Source organism: Ahaetulla prasina, chromosome 1 (genome assembly GCF_028640845.1).
Source record: "Ahaetulla prasina isolate Xishuangbanna chromosome 1, ASM2864084v1, whole genome shotgun sequence".
Classification (NCBI taxonomy): Eukaryota; Metazoa; Chordata; class Lepidosauria; order Squamata; family Colubridae; genus Ahaetulla; species Ahaetulla prasina.
Genome location: NC_080539.1, coordinates 31,628,003 through 31,648,648, shown reverse-complemented (window position 1 = coordinate 31,648,648; position 20,646 = coordinate 31,628,003). Strand labels below are relative to the sequence as shown.

General features: G+C 39.8%; 1 protein-coding gene across 1 annotated transcript in view; it reads left to right on the top strand.

The window, feature by feature from the left end:
- OTOF (otoferlin) overlaps positions 1–20,646 on the top strand; it is a 214,156-nt gene that overhangs the window by 139,680 nt on the left and 53,830 nt on the right. Inside the window, exons 11-24 of the mRNA XM_058164751.1 lie at positions 1,850–1,934; positions 4,130–4,289; positions 6,185–6,371; positions 7,497–7,683; positions 8,776–8,999; positions 10,250–10,358; positions 10,831–11,014; positions 12,301–12,421; positions 12,957–13,057; positions 14,416–14,506; positions 16,048–16,164; positions 16,791–16,943; positions 18,181–18,370; positions 19,242–19,366. Coding sequence (XP_058020734.1) covers positions 1,850–1,934; positions 4,130–4,289; positions 6,185–6,371; positions 7,497–7,683; positions 8,776–8,999; positions 10,250–10,358; positions 10,831–11,014; positions 12,301–12,421; positions 12,957–13,057; positions 14,416–14,506; positions 16,048–16,164; positions 16,791–16,943; positions 18,181–18,370; positions 19,242–19,366 — 2,034 coding nt within the window. The remainder of the gene's footprint in view (positions 1–1,849; positions 1,935–4,129; positions 4,290–6,184; positions 6,372–7,496; positions 7,684–8,775; positions 9,000–10,249; positions 10,359–10,830; positions 11,015–12,300; positions 12,422–12,956; positions 13,058–14,415; positions 14,507–16,047; positions 16,165–16,790; positions 16,944–18,180; positions 18,371–19,241; positions 19,367–20,646) is intronic.

The window sequence follows — 20,646 nt, the reverse complement described above, 5'->3', positions numbered from 1 at the left end:
GCCCCTAGAGTAATGTGAGCATTTGCTTAATCTGAATAATTTAACAGAATTAGAGAAATTATCTTTTTTGGTAGCCTGCAATACATGCAGCCTTGGAGTCATTACCATTTCACCTGGGGAAATACATCCTTTGCTGACATTAATAGGATTGTATTTTAGTGTTTCGCAAATGCATATAATTTATTTTATATAATTTATTTACTTAGTTATGTTTTGAACACTTGGCAGTGGGCAGTGTAAATATTCAGTCAAGGAAATAGAGTGGAATGGAATGGAATGGAGCGGGTGGAGTGGAGTGGAGGAAAGTGGAGAGGAATGGAATGGAATGGAATGGAATGGAACCAGTGGTGGGTTGCCCCTGGTTGAGTCTGGTTCTTGTGAACTGGTAGTAAAACCGGGGGAGGCTCCGCCCACCCACCTGGATGTCATCATAAAGCGAAGTGAATGCGCAAACACAATCCCGCTGCGAACCGGTAGTAAAGGTAAGTAAAACCAACCCCGAATGGAACAGAACAGAATAGAACAGAACGGAACGGAATTGAATAGAATAGAATCAACATTCAATCAATTGATTAAAATAGGGAAAACTAGGGGGGAAAATATAATCCCAACCACAGTTACCTTATTTAGCCACATGACTTTAGTGATTAAAACTTTCAGGGTTCCAAGTAACAGACCCAACAAAAGCAAAACTCTGAGATCTGGAGTTTCCTCAAAGTAAAATTTTATTAGGAATGCCATCTTGGCACAGCTAGTGAAAACCTGACTCTGAAGGACCCAAGGTTTTCCCCACCCAAATCAAAACCCAAAGTTCAAGCCCCTCAGGTCACGCCTCCATCACATGGTGCAATCAGATCACAGTCCTCCTCCAGCTGTCTTTGGTCCATGCCTTCCAAAACCTGGTGGGGACGTCCTTAACTCCCACGGGGAAGAATGTTATTTTGGTTACACTTTCCTCCCAGCTATTTCTATCTCCCCCTTCATGTTCCCACAGCTGCAACCGGCCTTGCTGTGGCAGTCCTGAAGATTTGCAAAATGGTTTCAGGGCTAACGCTTTACTGACACTTATTAAAACAGCAGAAAAAACAATTACTACCAACCTGCCTTCCATTGAGGACCTGTATACTGCACGAGTCAAAAAGAGGGCTGTGAAAATAATTGCAAACCCCTCACATCCTAGATATAAACTGTTTCAATTCCTACCGCCAAAATAAAGCACCGCACACCAGAACAACTAGACACAAGAACAGTTTTTTCCTGAACGCCATCACTCTGCTAAACAAATAATTCCCTCAACACTGTCAAACTAGTTACTAAGTCTGCACTACTATTAATCTTCTCATTGTTCCTATCACCCATCTCCTCCCACTTATGACTTTATGACTGTAACCTTGCTACTTGCATCCTTACAATTTATATTGACTGTTTCCTAATATAATTTGATTGCTTATTTGTACCCTATGACTATCATTAAGTGTTGTACCTTCTGATTCTTGACGAATGTATCTTTTCTTTTGTGTACACTGAGAGCGTATGCACCAAGACAAATTCCTTGTGTGTCTAATCACACTTGGTCAATAAAGAATTCTATTCTATTTACTCTCTCTCTCTCTCTTTAGAATATGTTAAATATTTAAAAATTCCATTTAAAAGATACTCAGACACTCAGAAAAATAAGAAAGGTCTTTGCTTTACACTGATGGGGGCCTTAAGGAGGAAGCAGAGAAATCTCCCTGGGGAGCTCATTCCACAGGCATTCTGGAGGTGGTTTCTAACTCCAAGGCAGATTTCTTGGCAATCCTGTGGTCCTCTTTGTGCCTGAAATTACCTCTGTTTTGTTAACCTATAGGTGATTCACTCCAAGAACATCCTCCGCAGTGGAACCTTGGTGGGTTCTTTCAAAATGGATGTGGGAACCGTGTACACCCAGCCAGGTGTGTAATACATGATGATGATGATGATGACGATGATGATGATGATGAAGATAATGATGATTAGTGGAAAAAAGAGTTGTATAAGAGGAAGCCTCTGGCTTTTTCTGGTCTTGGAAATTTTGCTTGGGAGGCACTTTATTTTTATTTATTTTTTTTTTTATTTTTATTTATTTATTTTGTCTCACAATACATATAAGCATAAGCATGAAATAATTATACAATACATAAGCATATATATAAGCATAAGTATGTAATAACTATATTAATTGAATATAATGAAAGGAAACAATAGGACAGGAACGGTAGGCACGCTGGTGCTCTTATGCATGCCCCTTATAGACCTCTTGGGAATGGGGTGAGCTCAATAGTAGACAGTTTTTGGTTGAAGCTTTGGGAATTTTGGGAAGAGACCACAGAGTCAGGTAGTAAGTTCCAAGTATTAACAACTCTGTTACTGAAGTCATATTTTCTGCAATCAAGATTGGAGAGGTTAACATTAAGTTTAAATCTATTGTGTGCTTGTGTATTGTTGCAATTGAAGCTGAAGTAGTCTTCGATAGGAAGGACATTGTAATAGATGATTCTATGAGTTAAACTCAGGTCATGTCAAAGGCGGCGGAGTTCTAAGTTTTCTAAACCCAGAATTTCAAGTCTGGTGGGATAAGGTATTTTGTTGTATTCGGAGGAGTGGAGAACTCTTCTTGTAAAATATTTCTGGACACGTTCAATTGTATTGATGTCAGAGATGTGGTGAGGGTTCCAGACAGTTGAGCTGTATTCAAGAATTGGTCTAGCAAATGTTTTATGTGCTCTGGTTAGTAGTGTAGTGTTTTTGGAAAAGAAGCTACGCAAGATTACGTTTACAACTCTTAAAGCCTTTTTTGCGATGTAGTTGCAGTGGGCTTTAGCACTTAGATCATTGGATATGAAAACTCCAAGGTCTTTAACAGGATGGGGGTCATCTGTAAGGTAATGTTCATCAAGCTTGTACTTAGTGTTTAGGTTCGTTTTTCCAATGTGTAAGACAGAGCATTTGCTGGTTGAGATTTGGAGTTGCCAAGTTTTTGACCACTCGAATACAAAGTCAAGGTCTTTTTGAAGGGTAGCTGTATTGTTGGTGGTTAAATAGTTTGACATCGTCAGCAAAGAGAACACAATTACTTTTAATATGGTCACAGAGATCATTAATGTATAATATGAAGAGTGTTGGTCCAAGAACGCTGCCTTGGGGAACGCCACTTTTGACAGGAACAGGATTTGATAGAGCATTGCCAATTTTGACCACTTGTTGTCTATTTGACAGGAAAGCTGTTATCCAATTGTAAAGGGGTCCTGAGATGCCGTAGGATTTTAGTTTTAGGAGAAGTTTATCATGTACCACTGAGCCAAAAGCTTTACAGAAGTCTATGTAAATTGCATCTATTGCTTTGCCTTGATCAAGATTTGTAGTCCATATGTTTTTGCAGTGAAGAAGTTGTAAATTACATGATAATTTTTTTCTGAAACCAAATTGTTTATTAGAGAGTAGGTTGTTTGTTTCTAGGTGGAGGGTAATGGATTGGTTGATGATAGATTCCATTACTTTGCAGGTGACGCAACATAGAGAGATTGGTCTGTAATTTTCAACTAGGCTGGGGTCTCCTTTTTTGAAGGCTGGGATGACCATGGCTAGTGACCAAAGTTTGGGAAGGGAACTGATCGTGAAAGCTTTTTCAAAGATTATGGTTTGTCAAGAACTCATTTCTGTGCAGTTTCCCAGGTTCCGAACTCCCGGGAGCTATTAAATATCCCAGTTTCTGCTGACAGTATGACAAGATCCATCCGCTTCTAACGTAGCCTGTCATCAATGTCCCAGCTAGCTGTGAGACCACAGCAAAAGTATAATTCTTGTGGCCTCCCTTCCCCTCCAGCATGGCCATAGGACTCTCAGAAGCATTGCTTTCCACTTTTAAAATGTTTATTCTAGTTTATTCATCCAAACACTGTATATTACATTTAACTAGTCAATACTTTTGGAGGAAACCACATTCATATGATGGAATATAAAACTAGATTTTTAAAAAAAATGTTATTCTGCAAATGCTGCTGTCCTCTATAGTTCTATTTCAGACATGCATTTTTGCAGCAAATATGGTGTTAGTCTTGTCCAAAGGCCCCAAACTTACTCATAATTCTTTCTTCTCCTTTCCTTGCAGAGCATCAGTTCTATCACAAGTGGGCCATCTTGTCCGACCCAGAGGACATCACAGCTGGGCTGAAAGGCTACGTCAAGGTTGACATTGCAGTGGTGGGCAAAGGAGATAATATAAAGACACCACACAAAGCTAATGAGACAGATGAGGATGATATTGAAGGGTGAGAAGTAGGAGATGCTGGGCAGGATTGGTTTCACCCCATGTTATTAAACAATCATGGTTTCTTCCAGGGCAACTTTGGATGGGTTCTGCATCTTGTTTGCTGTTTGACAACTTAAGAGAAGGAAAAATGCTCACCTTGTCTCTCCTCAAAGTCATCCCCCACTGATCTATTGGCTTCATCTTTTCTAGGGTGCTCTCGACCAAGAAAGCCACCCTTCTTTTGTAATATTTGTTTCTTTATTTTATGTGATTTTTGCATTCTCAGTCTCAAATATCATATATCAATAACAATAGCACTTATATACTGCTTCATAGTGCTTTTACAGCCCTCTCTAAGCGGTTTTACAGAGTCAACATATTGCCCCCAACAATCTGGGTCCTCATTTTACCCACCTTGGAAGGATGGAAGTCTGAGTCAGCCTTGAGCCTGGTGAGATTCGATCTGCTGAACTGCAGCTAGCAGTCAGCTGAAGTAGCCTACAGTACTGCATTCTAACCACTGTGCCACCTCGGCTCTATTTTGGCCATGCAGTTTTGTATTAATTTACTTACGTTTTTTTAAACATATTTTTCTGTTTGTTTCTGTGATTTATATAGGCTGGTGAAATAGCGGGACAGATTTTTGCAAATAACCTTAAATAAAAAAAAAAGAGGACCTGGGAAAATCTGTACTATGAAAATATTACTTTTAAGGCCCTGAGAACCTGCCCTTTTGACACCAAGACAGCAAAGTAAACCTCCCAAGATTAAAAATCAAGGAGCAATTGAACTAGGTTGAAACAACTTTAAGAAATATTCCTTCATGTCTTCTATGTAAAAAAAATTCCCCTCTAGCACAGGGGGAGAATCCTTTTCATAGCTGAGAGTGACCACCATCATCATTATTAAAATTTTAGCCATGACAAAATGGTAAGGAAATAACAGAACATGATTAACAGAGGTGAGGTGGGCTTACTGTTTATTTCTCTTTTTTGTTTCAGGGGGAATTTTGAAATTTTAGAGATACAAGTAGTACCTGACTTACAACAGTTTGTTTAGCGGCTCTTCAAAGGGCACTGAAAAAAATTGACTTATGACCATTTTTCACACTTACGGCCATTTGTAGCATCCCCATGGTCATGTGATCAGAGACACAAAGAAAGGTCATAAAACGGCAAGCAAGGTCATAAAATGGGGCAAAATTCACTTAACCACTGTCTCACTTAGCAACAGAAATTTTGGACTCAATTGTGGTCGTTAGTCGAGGAAAATCTGTACAGTAAAAACTATTAGATTATTTTTTTTTAAAAAAAAATCTTCAGCAAAACTGCTAAAAACTTGGTTAACTGCTCCTGCAGTATAATCAAAGAGAATCATTCTAATGTTGTTTCAACAATTTGCAACTCAATTCTGGCAGTATCATGGCTATCAAGAAGGAACTAAGGCAAGATGGAACTAAGGTACCATGGGTTACCTTTCCTGTTCTTACACACTTTTGCTCTGTGGTGTACAGCAGTGGTGGGTTTCAAAAAATTTTACTATCGGTTCTGTGGGTGTGGCTTGATGGGTGTGACAGGGGAAGGTTACTGCAAAATCCCCATTTCGTCCCAATCAGCTGGGACTTGGGAGACAGAAAATAGATGGGGGCACGGCCAGTCAGAATTTTTACTACCAGTTCTCTGAACTACTCAAAATTTCCGCTACCAGTTCTCTAGAACTGGTCAGAACCTGCTGAAACCCACCTCCGGTATACAGATTGCTTGTCTTGACCCACACCCACTTTTCATGACACTCTTAACTAGGTTATAGTTTTAGTCTGGTTCCTTGATGGAGAAAGCCCACTAGACCGCCTGAAGTACTGCTTTGAATATAATTAGTAGTCTTCATTCATCCCTGGTTTACTGTGTCTTGCAGGAACCTACTGCTTCCAGATGGAGTTCCTTCAGAAAGGCAATGGGCTCGCTTCTACATTAAGATTTATCGGGCAGAGGGGCTTCCACGCATGAACACAAGCATCATGGCCAATGTGAAGAAAGCCCTCATTGGGGAAAACAAAGACCTGGTGGATCCTTACGTCCAAGTGTTTTTTGCTGGACAGAAGGTATGCGATATCCAGTGAGACCTTGATGGATCAAGTCTCACAGCCATTCATGTTTATTTTATATAAATTTGATAAATAAATAAAAATAGATAAATTTGATAAATAAATAAATACATTTATGTTATCATGTAGCATAGGAACTGGCATTTTTAGCAGGGACCAAAATGTAACTAATCATAGTCAGGAGTTTCATTCAGTCTGAGTATCTTAGAGCAGCCTTTCCCAACCTGATGCGCTCCAAACATATTTAACAGAGATCATGCTGGATGAGGTATTATGCGAATTGACCTGAAACAAACTAACAGCACAGTTGTGGAAAGCAGATTTAAATTTAGTCTCAAAATAAGTTGTCAGCATTTGAAGGTGTGAAATAATTTGCTTCTAAGCTATTACAAGAATACAAGGGAATCTACACATGCAGATCTCTTCATTTGCCAAAGGAATAGTAATGATAATCGAATTGAATTGAATAGAATAGAATAGAATAGAATAGAATAGAATAGAATAGAATAGAATAGAATAGAATAGAATAGAATAGAATTTTTATTGGCCAAGTGTGATTGGACACACAAGGAGTTAGTCTTGGTGCATATGCCCTCAGTGTACATAAAAGAAAAGATACTTTCATCAAGGTGCAACACTTACAACACTTAATGATAGTCATAGGCTACAATTAAGCAATCAGGAAACAATCAATATAAATATAAATCGTAAGGATACAAGCAACAAAGTTACAGTCATACAGTCATAAGTGGAAGGAGATGGGTGATGGGAACGATGAGAAGATTAATAGTAGTGCAGATTTAGTAAATAGTCTGACAGTGTTGATGGAATTATTAGTTTAGCAGAGTGATGGCCTTCGGGGAAAAACTGTTCTTGTGTCTAGTTGTTCTGGTGTGCAGTGCTCTATAGCGTCGTTTTGAGGGTAGGAATTGAAACAGTTTATGTCCAGGATGTGAGGGGTTTGTAATCTAAAAAAAAATCTTTATAGAGCCTCCTTGTTTAGAGATGCCATAATACCAATTATACCAATCTTGAAAGAGCAGCAGTAGGAGAACGTTAAGAATATGGATGCCTTAATCCATCAAGTTCTGACATTCTTTCAATCTTATGTCCATGGCCCAGGGGAAAACGTCTGTTCAGAAGAGCAGCTATGAACCTGTTTGGAATGAACAGATTGTTTTTGCAGAGATGTTTCCCCCTCTCTGCAAAAGGATCAAGGTCCAGATCCGAGATTCTGACAAGGTCAACGATGTGGCTATTGGAACCCATTTCATTGATCTGAGGAAGATCTCCAATGAAGGAGACAAAGGTAAGGAGGATGCAGAAATTCAGACGCCTCTATTTATTTGCCTGCTTAATGGTTTTGTTCCTATTTTTCATTTTCTGATGAGTTGTCCCCAAATCTAGTTATATTTTTCTATTTACAACAAAGGTTCATAAATATCTTATAATAGAATGCATTTTAAAAAGATTTAGTGGGTTTGGCCACCATGGCTTCCTCACTCTGCACCCCTCAATGCTAATAGCCTGGCAATGTATCTCTTCTGACAACATTTCCTTGTCCAGGTGAACTGCCTTCAACAAGATCACATGAAATGTTAATACCACTTTATAATACCTTGGCAAGGCCACACTTGGAATATTGCATCCAGTTCTGGTTGCCACAATATAAAAAGATGTTGCAATTCTATAAAGAGAAGAGGCAAGAAAATGATTAGAAGACTGAAGGCTAAAACAGAAGAACAGTTGCAGGAACTGAGTATGTCTAGTTTAATGAAAAGAAGGACTAGGGGAGACAAGATAGCAGTGTTCAAAGATCTCAGGGGCTGCCACAAAGAAGAGGGAGTCAAGTTATTCTCCAAAGCACCTGAGGGTAGAACAAGAAGCAATAGATGGAAACTAATCAAGGAGAGAAGCAACCTAGAACTAAGGAGAAATTTTCTGATAGAACAATTAATACCGAACAGCTTCCTCCAGAAATTGTGGGTGCTCACTAACACTGGAGGTTTTGAAGATAAGATTAAAAAACCATTTCTCAAGTTTCCTGCTTGAGCAGAGGGTTGGATTCGAAGACCTCCAAAGTCCTGTCCAACTCTGCTATTCTGGAAAAGAAATGAAACTACTTGGCTTAAGTAAATAGTAAATGACAGGTCTGGGAATACAGCAACAGAAAATTACCAAGATCAACTCCTCTTTTAAAATCCAAAAGAAGAAAGGATTGCAAAGGCTAGAGGAAACAATAGTGGAGGAGCATAGATAGCTAGAAGACCTACAGGACATTAGTCTTCTGTTGATGCCAGTACTAGAACAATTATGGCAATATGTGTTGCAAATGAACCAACTGAATTGTTAAAAGCTGTTTCAGTATGAACATTTATCCAATTCTGCTTATCTCTGCAAGGTTTCTTGCCCACATTTGGTCCTGCCTGGGTAAACATGTATGGGTCCACCCGCAACTATACACTGATGGATGAGCATCAGGACTTGAATGAAGGCCTGGGTGAAGGGGTCTCCTTCCGAGCCCGTCTGCTTCTTGGTCTAGCGGTAGAGATCTTGGATACCAGCAACCCTGACATCACCAGTTCCACAGAAGTTCAAGTTGAATTAGCAACTCCTGTCACTGAGGTATGTTTCCTATGTTGTAATAACTACAATATCTTATGTTCTCAGGATATCACGCAGTCACAGTTAGTGGGGAAGCCTCCTTTCAATAGATTTTAGTCCATTCTTTATTTATTGCCTTACACACTGTAAGCCGCCCTGAGTCTTCGGAGAAGGGCGGGATATAAATGTAAAAAAAAAAATAAAAAAAATTCTTTATTGCAAATAGCTCTGTTTTTCAGTGTGAACCGAGACCTGTCATGTTGAAGAAGATCTAAGAAAACAACAGAGTTGTGTTTCAGTAATATCGCCAAGAGTTGCTGTATGTCTGGGGTTCCAGGTCTGATTCCTCTGAATTCACAGACCTAAACTCAATTCCCAGTTAGTCATAGTTTATTGGTTTAAAAAATAATAATAATAATTGACTGCTAAATTGCATGCTTTGTGTATACAAAATCTCTGATACGTTCCTATGCCACCAAATAAGAAAAGAACTTACTAGGTAACCTTTTGGAGTTGGTGAACTCCTTTAAAATGCTGAGAATTGTTTTTTATTTACTTATTTACTTGTCAAACATGTAAGATAACAGATATAAGTATAAACATGATTATGAATACAGGATAAGGATACAAATAAAAGGGGACATTAGGACAGGACGGTAGGCACATTGGTGCACTTATGCACAACCCTTACAGACCTGTTAGGAATGGGGTGAGGTCAACAGTAGACAGTCTAAGGTTAAAGTTATGGGGGTTTGGGGATGTAACCACAGAGTCAGGTATTGCATTCCAGGCATTGACCACTCTGTTACTGAAGTCTTATTTTCTGCAATTGAGTTGCATCAAATTAGAGCGGTTTACCTTAAGTTTGTATCTATTGTGTACTCGTGTATTATTGCGGTTGAAACTGAAGTAGTCATTGACAAGTAGGACATTGTAGCAGATAATTTTGTGCAGTATGCTTAGGTCAGACCGAAGGCTGTTATAATTATATAAATATATAGTATTATAATTGTTGTAATACTATATATACTATTATAAAATGCCTGCTTAGGAGGAACTTGTGTCTGCACAATATGTCTCCTATGGTGGACTGCCTGTTTCAATTGGTGGGCATCAAAGGGATTATTTGCAGACCTATTGCTGCCCCTGATTCCATATTTCCTACCTATGATATTAACCAATGAGCTAAATAAATATGTCACCTTCCTGGGTTGAAGTCCTTCACCATAATCATAAAACCTGCTGTGTTTATATCCCACCCCATCCCACAGAGCTGCACAGGCAAGATGGAGGAGTTTTTTCTCTTTGGATCCTTCCTGGAGGCTACCATGATTGACAGAAAGAACGGAGACAAACCAATTAATTTTGAGGTCACAATAGGTTTGTGAAGAATTTTTTAAAGCATTGGGTAGGGGTGATTTGCTTTCTGCGATGCCATACAAGCAGAATTGAAAGTATGAACTGGCTTTTCCAGCTGTCTGAACATGAAGGGTGACCTTGCATAATTGTAAAATTATGAACAATGCAAAAATCACATCTTTCTATTTGACCTTCAATAGACAGAACTTAAGTACATGTACTTCTACTTTTTTCCCAATAGTAATGCCTTAATAAGAATTGCTATCTACAAGGTGCTTTTTCAAGAGGCAACTGGAAGGTTCTTGGGTGGGAAATGAAACATCTTCAAAAAACAAAACAAAACCAGAAAGTCCAGTTTTCTCTTGAAAAGCACCTTTGGGACAACCATGACCTGGATGACTGAGAATCTCCATAGGCTTGGTTGTTCTAATAAATGGTGTAATCTTTCCATTCTTCATCCTACAGAATCTGATTCCTTTTTCTTTTTCCTAAGGCAATTATGGCAATGAAATTGATGGCATGTCCAGGCCCACCATCAAGAAGAAGAAAGATGGTGAGGATGGCAATGAGGAGGAATCTGAGCTGCTACAGAACGACAGTGATGAGGAGGCCAGTATCGACGGGGAATTTTTCTCAGTCTCTACTTCTCCAGCCCTGAAACCATTGATTACTGACAGGCAAGTGAGCTTGGCCGGTCTTGTTAATATGAAAGGACATTTACTTAAAAAGAGGAAGACTATAGATCTTTGGTTAGGTGTCAATAGCAATAGCAATAGCACTTAGGCTTATATACCACTTTACAGTGCTTTACAGCCCTCTCTAAGCAGTTTACAGGATCAGCATATTGCCCCCAACAAACTGGTTCCTCATTTTACCCACCTTGGAAGGCTGGAAGGCTGAAAGGCTGAGTCAACCTTGAACCTGGTGAGACCCGAACAACAAACTTCTGGCAGCCGGTGATCAGCAGAAGTAGCCTGTAGTATTTCATTGTAACCACTGCGCCACCGCAGCTCTTTAAGCTATATATTCATGGGTTTTCTTTTCTTTGATTCAGAGATGGGGCAAATGATACTGCATTTCCCCATCTTCAGTACCATATAGCAGGGATGGTAAAACCCAAAAGACTTTTGTGCTAAGCCTTTGTCACTATTGCATTTCCATTTCCATTAGTAAAAAACCTGATCTTGGAATATTTTGTCTCAGTTTCCATGTAGCTCATGAGGTACAGTAATCCTTTGTCTTTGACTTACAACCACAACTGAGCCCCAAATTTCTGTTACTAAGAGAGACATTTGTTAAGTGAGTTTTGCCCCATTTTACAATATTTCTTGCCACAGTTGTTAAGTGAATCGCTGCAGTTGTTAAGTTAGTAACACGGTTGTTAACTGAATCTGGCTTCCCCATTCATTTTGCTTGTCAGAAGACCACAAAAGTTGATCACATGACCACCACCCCCAGGCACTACAACCATCATAAATATGAGTCAGTGGCAAGTGTCTGAATTTTGGTCACATGACCATGAGGATGCTACAACAAAAATAGTCATAAGGCACTTTTTTTCAGTGTTGTTGTAACTCTGAACAGTCTCTAAATGAAATGTTGTAAGTTGAGGACTACCAGTATTAGTGAAAAATACTAACAAAGTGGTGGGGGAGCTATTCTAGTACTAGCACTAGCATTTAGACTTATATACCACTTCATAGTGCTTTACAGCCCTCTCTAAGCGGTTTACAGAGTCAGCATATTACCTCCAACAATCTGGGTCCTCATTTTACCCACCGTGGAAGGCTGGAAGGCTGAAAGGCTGAGTCAACCTTGAGCCTGGTGAGGTTCGATCTGCCAAATTGCTGGCAGCCAGTGATCAGCTGAAGTAGCCTGCAGTACTGCACTCTAACCGCTGCGCCACCGTGGCTCTATTCTGTTACTGAATGAAAGTATGTCACTCTTTCTCCTGCTATTATAGGAACTATTTTCACTTACCGTATTTTGACAAGAAGCCTTGTATTTATATCAAGAGTTGGTGGCAGGACCAGAGGCGACGTCTGTACAATTCAAATATCATTGATAAGATTGCAGACAAGCTGGTGAGTTCCTGCAAGGGAAATAGGAGGATGAGAGGAAGATGGGGGTGGATTGGAATTTAGTGCCTCTGGAATCATCATTATCTCCTTTTAATGACCCCATAATCCCTTTTGGGTTGGAGTCTGAGTAACTGAATGGAGCTGAGTGTTTACTGCTGGATTCCCTCCCTGTTGCCAATGCGGAGTTTTGTTCAGCAGATATATTCTCATTGTGCCAAGAGAGAGCAATATCTGCCTCTACCTAGAATTGAACTCACACAGATTGTGAGGCAAGAGCTCCACCACTCAAAATGCTTTTTTTTAATTTGCATTTATATCCCGCCCTTCTCCGAAGACTCAGGGCGGCTTACACTATGTCAAGCAATAGTCTTCATCCATTTGTATATTATATACAAAGTCAACTTATTGCCCCCAACTATCTGGGTCCTCATTTTACCTACCTTATAAAGGATGGAAGGCTGAGTCAACCTTCCGGAATTACAGGTGCAAATTTCCCATTGTAGCTTTGCCTAATGAAAAAACACTTCTGTTCCTTTAGGAAGAAGGCCTCAATGATGTACATGAGATGATCAAGACTGAAAAACCGCACCCAGAGCGCCGCCTCCGAGGAGTGCTGGAAGAACTGAGCAGTGGATGTCTGTAAGTAGGAAAGGGAATTGGGGGTGCTAATGAAGCTACCTTTCTTCCCAAGGAATTAGGCCACGATGGCTCAGCGGTTAAAGATGCTGAGCTTTTTTCAGCTGGCAGCCCTGGTTCAAGACCCGAGCACCAAGCGGCGAAGTGAGCTCCCATTATTTACCTCAGCTCCTGCCCACCCACCAGGTTGAAAGCCTGCAAATGCAAGTAGATAAATAGGTACCACTTCAGTAGGAAGGTTAATAGTGTTCCATGTGCCTCGGCATATAGTCATGGTGGTCTCGTAACCATGGAAATTGTTTTCGGACAATGCTGGCTTCCTTGGCTAAGAAATGGTGATAAGCACCACTATCTACTGTAGAATCAGACACGACTAGACAGGGGAATTTTTTCTTTTACTTTTTTTAATGGTAATAAAATCAATATGTATTATCTGGATTGGTCTTGTTTTGATGGATTCAAACAATGAACCATCTATGAATTTTAATTCATCTTCTCCAAATCATTCCTTCCTATCAAGGTTCCAGTCAGCCTCTTTGCAATTTGAGTCCATGTGGTCAGTTTCCATCCATCCATCCATCCATCTGTCCATCCATCTATCCATTCTATACATTTCTGTTAATCTAGTCAAAAGGCTTTTGGCAATTACTGGTACATAGAATTGTTAGTCAGTTAGGCATATTGGCTTCTAAAACAAAAGACTACCAATGCTCTGTATACTGTTGCTTCCCACTGGAAATTCTAGAATATTAATTAATTGTCCACAGCTTTAAAACTTATTTACTTGAAGAAGGAAAGATACCTACTGCATCTTTCATGTGTTTCTTGTAACAATGGCTTGTTATTTGGGCTCTTTAGAGAAATTTAATCTCTCCTTTCTCTCTTTCTCTTCAGTTTTAGCTTTAAGTACCACATTCTGAAATGTTGAAAGTATTGTACCACTTCAAAATTAGTTTTATTTAAAAGACCCTCTCTAAAAAATACGGAAATTATTGTCTAATTAAGCCCTAATTAAGCATGTTTATATTATGGAATACAAAATATTTTCAAGGTTTTCTAAGAGCACAAGTAGATGCTACCTTGGTGCATAATAACTACAGCCTTGCATTTGGGAAAACAGGGAAATTCCAAGAAAGATAAAGAGCAGAAAGGAAGATGTACTGTATGTATCCCATTCCACATCTCCTGTTTATTTCTATTTACTAGTCATGCACCCCCTTAACACCCCTCATCTTCTATCACCAGTAAATTTGGCGAGATTCCCCTTTTCTATTCAATAATCAAATATTAAAGGATAAAAGTTTGAGGATTGAATTTTGTGGTCACAATTCTCTCTTTTTCACAATATCCTCTTTCCACAGGAGATTTGTGTCTCTCTCCAACAAAGATCACAACCACTCCTCCAGGACACGTCTGGACCGGGAAAGGCTGAAATCCTGCATGCGAGAACTGGTGAGCACCCTTCCTTCCTTCCTCCCTCCCTCCCTCCCTCCCTCCCTCCCCCTCTTTCTTTCTTTCATTCGTTTGTTTGTTCATTAATCTTTCTTTGTAGTGCATTTCAAAATTTCATAGTGCATTGTCAAGACACTGGGTTAGAGATTCTAATAAATGATTCATTTGAATCATGGTGTTTTATAACAACTGGGCATCATCCACATATATATGGTACCTTACCCAGAATCATTGGATAGCCTCCTCGTATAAATATTGAATAAAATAGACCAGGAAGCTACATTGAAGGGCCTGAGAACCCACTCTATCCTCCCTCATAATTATCAGCTGGGATTATCCACACAGTGATGAACACCATCACCGTAAAATGTTGCTTGCAGTATCTTCAGGTAACCTGAAAGGATATCATGGTCAACAGTTCTGATGGCCACTGACAAATGTAGGACAAAGATGGATCACTCTTTAAACTCTACTTCAGTGATAGGTTATCCATGCAGGCAAACAGTGTAATTTCTAACTGAACCCAGCCTTGAATCCAGACTGTCTACGGGCAAGTAAACTTTTTCTGGGGTTCTCTGAAAATTGCTTTATTATCACCTTCACAGATTTACCCAAGAAGGGAAAATGGGGAAAAAAATATGGTACTTCTCCTAATTCACTGGGTCCAGGGCTGGACTATTGTAAAGGGAAACCTACTGGTACCTCTTTCAAGGCAGACAATCTCTCCCCCATCTCACAATGAATCCTCTTCTCAGAAGTTTTAACTAACCAGGGAAAACCTTATAGATGGCAAAACTGGCCTAGGAGAAAATTGAATCCGTGTTCTTGAGATCCACAGGCTCACACTTCCCAAGTATTGCAAGTTATCACTTTTGGACCCTAGATATCTGCTTTTTTAACTCAAAGAGAATATCAGCAATTTCATCCACCAAAGTCCAGATAAAGAGTAAAAATGCCCATTTGGCAAATAAAGAGAAGCCATTAAGAACACTTCTGTCCAATGTCCTTTTTGCAGTCGTATTCCAGTGAGCAATTTTAGGCACCAATGCTGCTGCTTTCTGAATCATGGAAAATTCTAAGCCTCAAATATGGTCTTATTAAGCTCATGGAGCAAAACCATGTTTAGGAATACACTGTAAAAACATGGATTATATTCCTTAAGCATGTACTCTGGTTTCTGTTTGGATTGTATAAATCTTAAAACCTTTTTCTGTTAGAATAACCTAAGGATAGTTTAGATATTAATAAAGAATATAAAATAGAACTCTATTGTTTACATGTGGTCAGAAGTAGGCACAGGTACATTAGATTTTGGCAGTGGTTTGCTCTCCAAGTTTTTCAATTTAGTTTCTGAACATTTCATTACCAGACTAGGTAACATCAGCAGCAGGATTTTCTTGTCCTATTCCTTTTTAGCTTATACAGATGTCTTGTGTGCCAGGTACATTAGGTGTACCCACTTCTGAATGCATATTCTTGCAGCCTTTTTTCTTGTCTTTCAACCTCATTTCTTTTTCTCTGCTTCTTCTTTTGCTATACAGGAAACGATGGGCCAGCAAGCTAAGACCATGAGATCTCAGGTGAAGAAGACCACTATCAGGGACAAGTTGAAGCAATCCCAAAACTTCCTACAAAAGCTGCGGTTCCTTGCAGATGAGGTGAGACTACGTTTCATTCGTTCATAATTTTATCCCCCTTTGTATGTACACCTTAACTAAACCTGGGTGTCAAGGATTATTTAAGTCTGCAGGTGCATACAGAGGCCTGCTCCTTGCAGTACTGTTTTTGTTTCAATCAAGGAAGGAAATAGCTGCAGATTTGATGGTGCAACTTCCGTGTTATGGGGACAGCTGGAAGGAAGGAAGATCTAAGTGTCTATGGAGATTCTCAGGCATCCTTCTCATGGTTATCCTGAAAGTGCTTTTCCAAAGTCAGCTGAATTTTGTTTTTTTGCTCTTCTCACCCAAGAAGCTTCTTTGGTTCTGACCTAGGTTTTTGTTGTATAAGAAGCAGCAAGTGGTAGAGTGATCATTTGGAACCTTTTAGGTTGTGATCCCAGGCAAAGCAATTTACATGTGAAAGAAGCCGAAGGGATGGTTGGGTGGCTGAGTGGGAAATCCATCTCAGAACAAGGAAAGTAGCAATTCCCAAATGTTTTGGATCTCTAGCAGGGTCCCATATTCACAGTTGAAATGGGTAAAGAAATGGGTTCAATGAAGGGTAGGTGCTTGGTTCATCATACCCAACAATCCCTATCTTTCTCCTTTCTGCCTGTCATTTTCAGCCTCAGCACAGCATTCCTGAGATCTTCATCTGGATGATGAGCAACGGCAAGCGCATAGCCTATGCCCGCATCCCCTCCAAGGATATCCTCTATTCCATTGTGGATGAGGAAACAGGCAAAGACTGTGGAAAAGTGAAGACAGTTTTCCTCAAGGTAACTTAGCGTGTTTGTCTCTATCTGACTAACATTTCGTTTTCTACGATAGATGGGGGAAGAAGAAGGATATGAGACGCATGTGTGGGGAAAAAAAATAGCCGAGGGATATAAATTTGCCAGGATATCATGATCCTCCTTATTCACAGATCCCCCTTGTCTGTAGTCTGAAGGCAACAAGGGCAGAAGTGGCCCTGTGCTTTCAACACAGTTGTATGAAACAGAATTTCAGCTGAAACTTTTCACAACTCAGAATTGCTGAGAGCTTCATTGTGTAATATGTTAGGAACTTGAGAAAAATATCAAAGAAAGAAAGAAAGAAAGGAGGGAGGGAGGGAGGGAAGGAAGGAAGGAAGGAAGGAAGGAAGGAAGGAAGGAAGGAAGGAAGGAAAGAAAGAAAGAAAGAAAGAAAGAAAGAAAGAAAGAAAGAAAGAAAGAGGCAACGTTCCATAGACCAGGGGTCTCAAACTCAAGGCCCAGGAGCTGCCCTGGAAACAGCAAAAGACCGGCCCGTGGTGTTTTGGGGGTCACCCATGTCCCTCATAAGCTCCATTTTCACTGGCAGAGGTGTGCAGGAGGCTGTCACAGCCAAAAATGGAGCTCGAAAGCCCGTTTTCACTGGCAGAACACTCAGGCCACCACAGGCATCCTGACACATGTGACACTGAGCTGGCCATGCTCACTCTGGGGAGGCCCATGCTGGCCCTCCAAGGTCAAATACAACCCTGATGTGGCCCTCAATGAAGTCGAGTTTGACACCCCTGCCATAGACTTTGCAGTTTGTTGCCGCAATTCAGAAGAACAGATCCAAGTTATTTCTGCTACAACAGGCTGGTTCAGCATTCAGCAGGGAAGGCAAAGCCTGATCCATATGTTAAAAAAAAAATGTTTTAAAATTGGATATTTGTGTTTTTCCAAATCCAGAATATTTTAGTCATTGAAACAATATATAAATTTGATAAACCCAAAATGTTAAAACATACTTAATTGAGTGGAAGGCATTTTTTTAAAAAAAAAATCAATCCGGTATTCTTGGATTACAGCTCCAATCATTTCCAGCCAGTTGTAGATTTAATGGTTTGCAAGTATTTTTTTAAACTGTGGATTAAATAGTAGTGTTTGTGATAACTTTATGAGTTTTAGAACTCAAAAATAGAAATAAATGGGAACGATTCTGATAGAATGATGAAAACACAACCTGTTAAATCTTTCTCTTCCTTGGCTCATCTTTTTTCAGTTACCTGGGAAACGGGGATTTGGGCCAGCCGGCTGGACTGTACAAGCCAAAATGGAAATTTATTTGTGGCTAGGGCTCAATAAACAGAGGAAGGATTTCCTCAGTGGTCTACCCTGTGGCTTTGAGGAGAAGAAACTTCCTGCGGGACAAAGTCTCCTAACTTTCCCACCCATCAGCCTCCTCTATACTAGTAAGAAAACATCCCCTTTGTTTTCGGTGGGATGGGGAGTGGGGACACAAGGCACAGGATTTCTTCTCTCACACAATGGGGAAGAAGATCTGTTAGAACACATTTTCTGAAGTAAAATGATGTTCCCCCCAGCAGTTCCAGACTCAAGAGGTCCCTGGGATGGATCTCATTTTGTCATTAGCTGCTTCGATGTTACTTGAATGATAGGCTAGATTAAGTGAATGTGGGACAATGTTTTTTGGCACTTCACAGCACCATCTTCCAGTATTCTGTTGCATTTCTACCATAATTTGTCATGTACAGTAAAATGATGGCACTCTGCTTAATATAGGCTATATCTGAGAACGTATAGGTAACAGTAAAGATTCCCCTCACACTTATGTGCTAGTTGTTCCCAACTCTAGGGGCGGTGCTCATCTCTGTTTCAAAGCTGAAGAACCAGCGCTGTCTAAAGTCATCTCCGTGGTCATGTGGCCGGCATGACTAAATGCCAAAGGCTCACGGAACGCTGTTACCTTCCCACCAAAGGTGGTCCCTATTTTTCTATTTGATTTTTTTACGTGCTTTCGAACTGCTAGGTTGGCAGAAGCTGGGACAAGTAATGGGAGCTCACCCCATTACGCGGCACTAGGGATTCGAACCGCTGAACTGCCGACCTTTCGATCGACAAGCTCAGCCACTGAGCCACCACGTCCCTCAGACTACATAGTCAGTGTTATTAAAGTGCCTGATTTTTTAGGTATTAATTCTGAAAATGGGACCCAGGTACAAGCCAAAGGCCTATTGCAAAATGCATTCATTATTTTTCTTTTCCCCCAAATCTAATTCTGCATTATTCTGTAATGAATAATCTTTGTCCTTTCCATCACAGAGAAACAAGTCTTCCAGCTCCGAGCCCATATGTACCAGGCCAGGAGCTTGTTTGCTGCAGACAGCAGTGGCCTTTCTGACCCTTTTGCCAGGGTTTTCTTCATCACTCAAAGCCAATGCACCGAGGTAAGATATCAGCTGCCTGAACTCAAGAAGTGTTGTTGCAGGTCAGCCTTTCCCACTCTTTGTCCTCCGGGTATTCTGGGTTACAATTCCTATAAACTCCATTTGAGACACATGACAGCTGTGCTATCTAGAATAATGGAGGCATCTGGAAAGTGCAAGGTGTACAAATTCTGTTTTAAGTAATTTTTCATGGATGTCTGCAAGGTAAAAACGTTGAGATGGTACCTTCAAGGGTGTGATCAAAACATTTCTTGCAACCATGCAACACTACAGTCTGCCAGAATTTCAGAGTGCCTTTGCTTGGTAGTTTCCTGATGGTGTGCAGAACATGTGTGTCAGATGCTGTTCCATGTTATTGGCTATATATTCATTGGGGGGAGTTCGTTCATTCATTCATTCAATTTCTATAGCTGCCCATTTCAATCAGTGAATCTGGGTGGCTTACAGTTCAAAAAAATATATTACAATTAAAACACTAAAAACATTTTAAAATAATAAAAACATTGTATTCATTCATCCTTCTAAATCCATAAATAATTTAGGACTAATTCTTTCTTTGTACATAATTTCTCATGTAATCTTTCTTCTGCTCTATGATGAAAATCAGAAGCCCTGTTTCATGGTGCACTCGGCATTGACAACTCTGATACAGCATTGCATGCCATTCCTATTTCACCATAATATTCCTGGTGGTTTTTGACTGTTCTACTAGATTCAGCACAGTAGATTCATTGTGTCATTTTGCTAAAGCAATGTCATCTGGTTGGGTCAAGGAAATAGCACCTCCTTCATGGAATACCCTCCTCAAAGAGATTCAGACAACCCAAAAGACCTGCCTTGTTCCCCAGTTGTGAATGGAATCTGCTGTGATGTGGGGGAGTGTGTGGAATATATGATAAGGCATTTGTTATAGTGACTCAGTGTTCTTCTTTTATCTTACTTATGTATTTGTTGTCATTGTTGTTATTATGGTAAGTGGACAGTCATATAAGTTTGCTGAATGAATAAATAAATAATAAAAATTCATAGTTACTGTGAGTTGCCATAAGATATATGTCTATGTATGCATGCGCTTATACATGCAAAAGTATCTAAAATAACAGTAAAAAGCAACAATATATTTACAACAACAAAATGTTCCAAGACTTTTTCTCAATTTTCTCTATTCTTTCCCCTTTTTCTTTGTCTACTTGTTTTCTAGTCAGTAAATATTCCATGCATAACAAGCATTTTCAATTCTCTTTGGACCGTTTGACATCTTTGTTCCTTACAGATGTTTC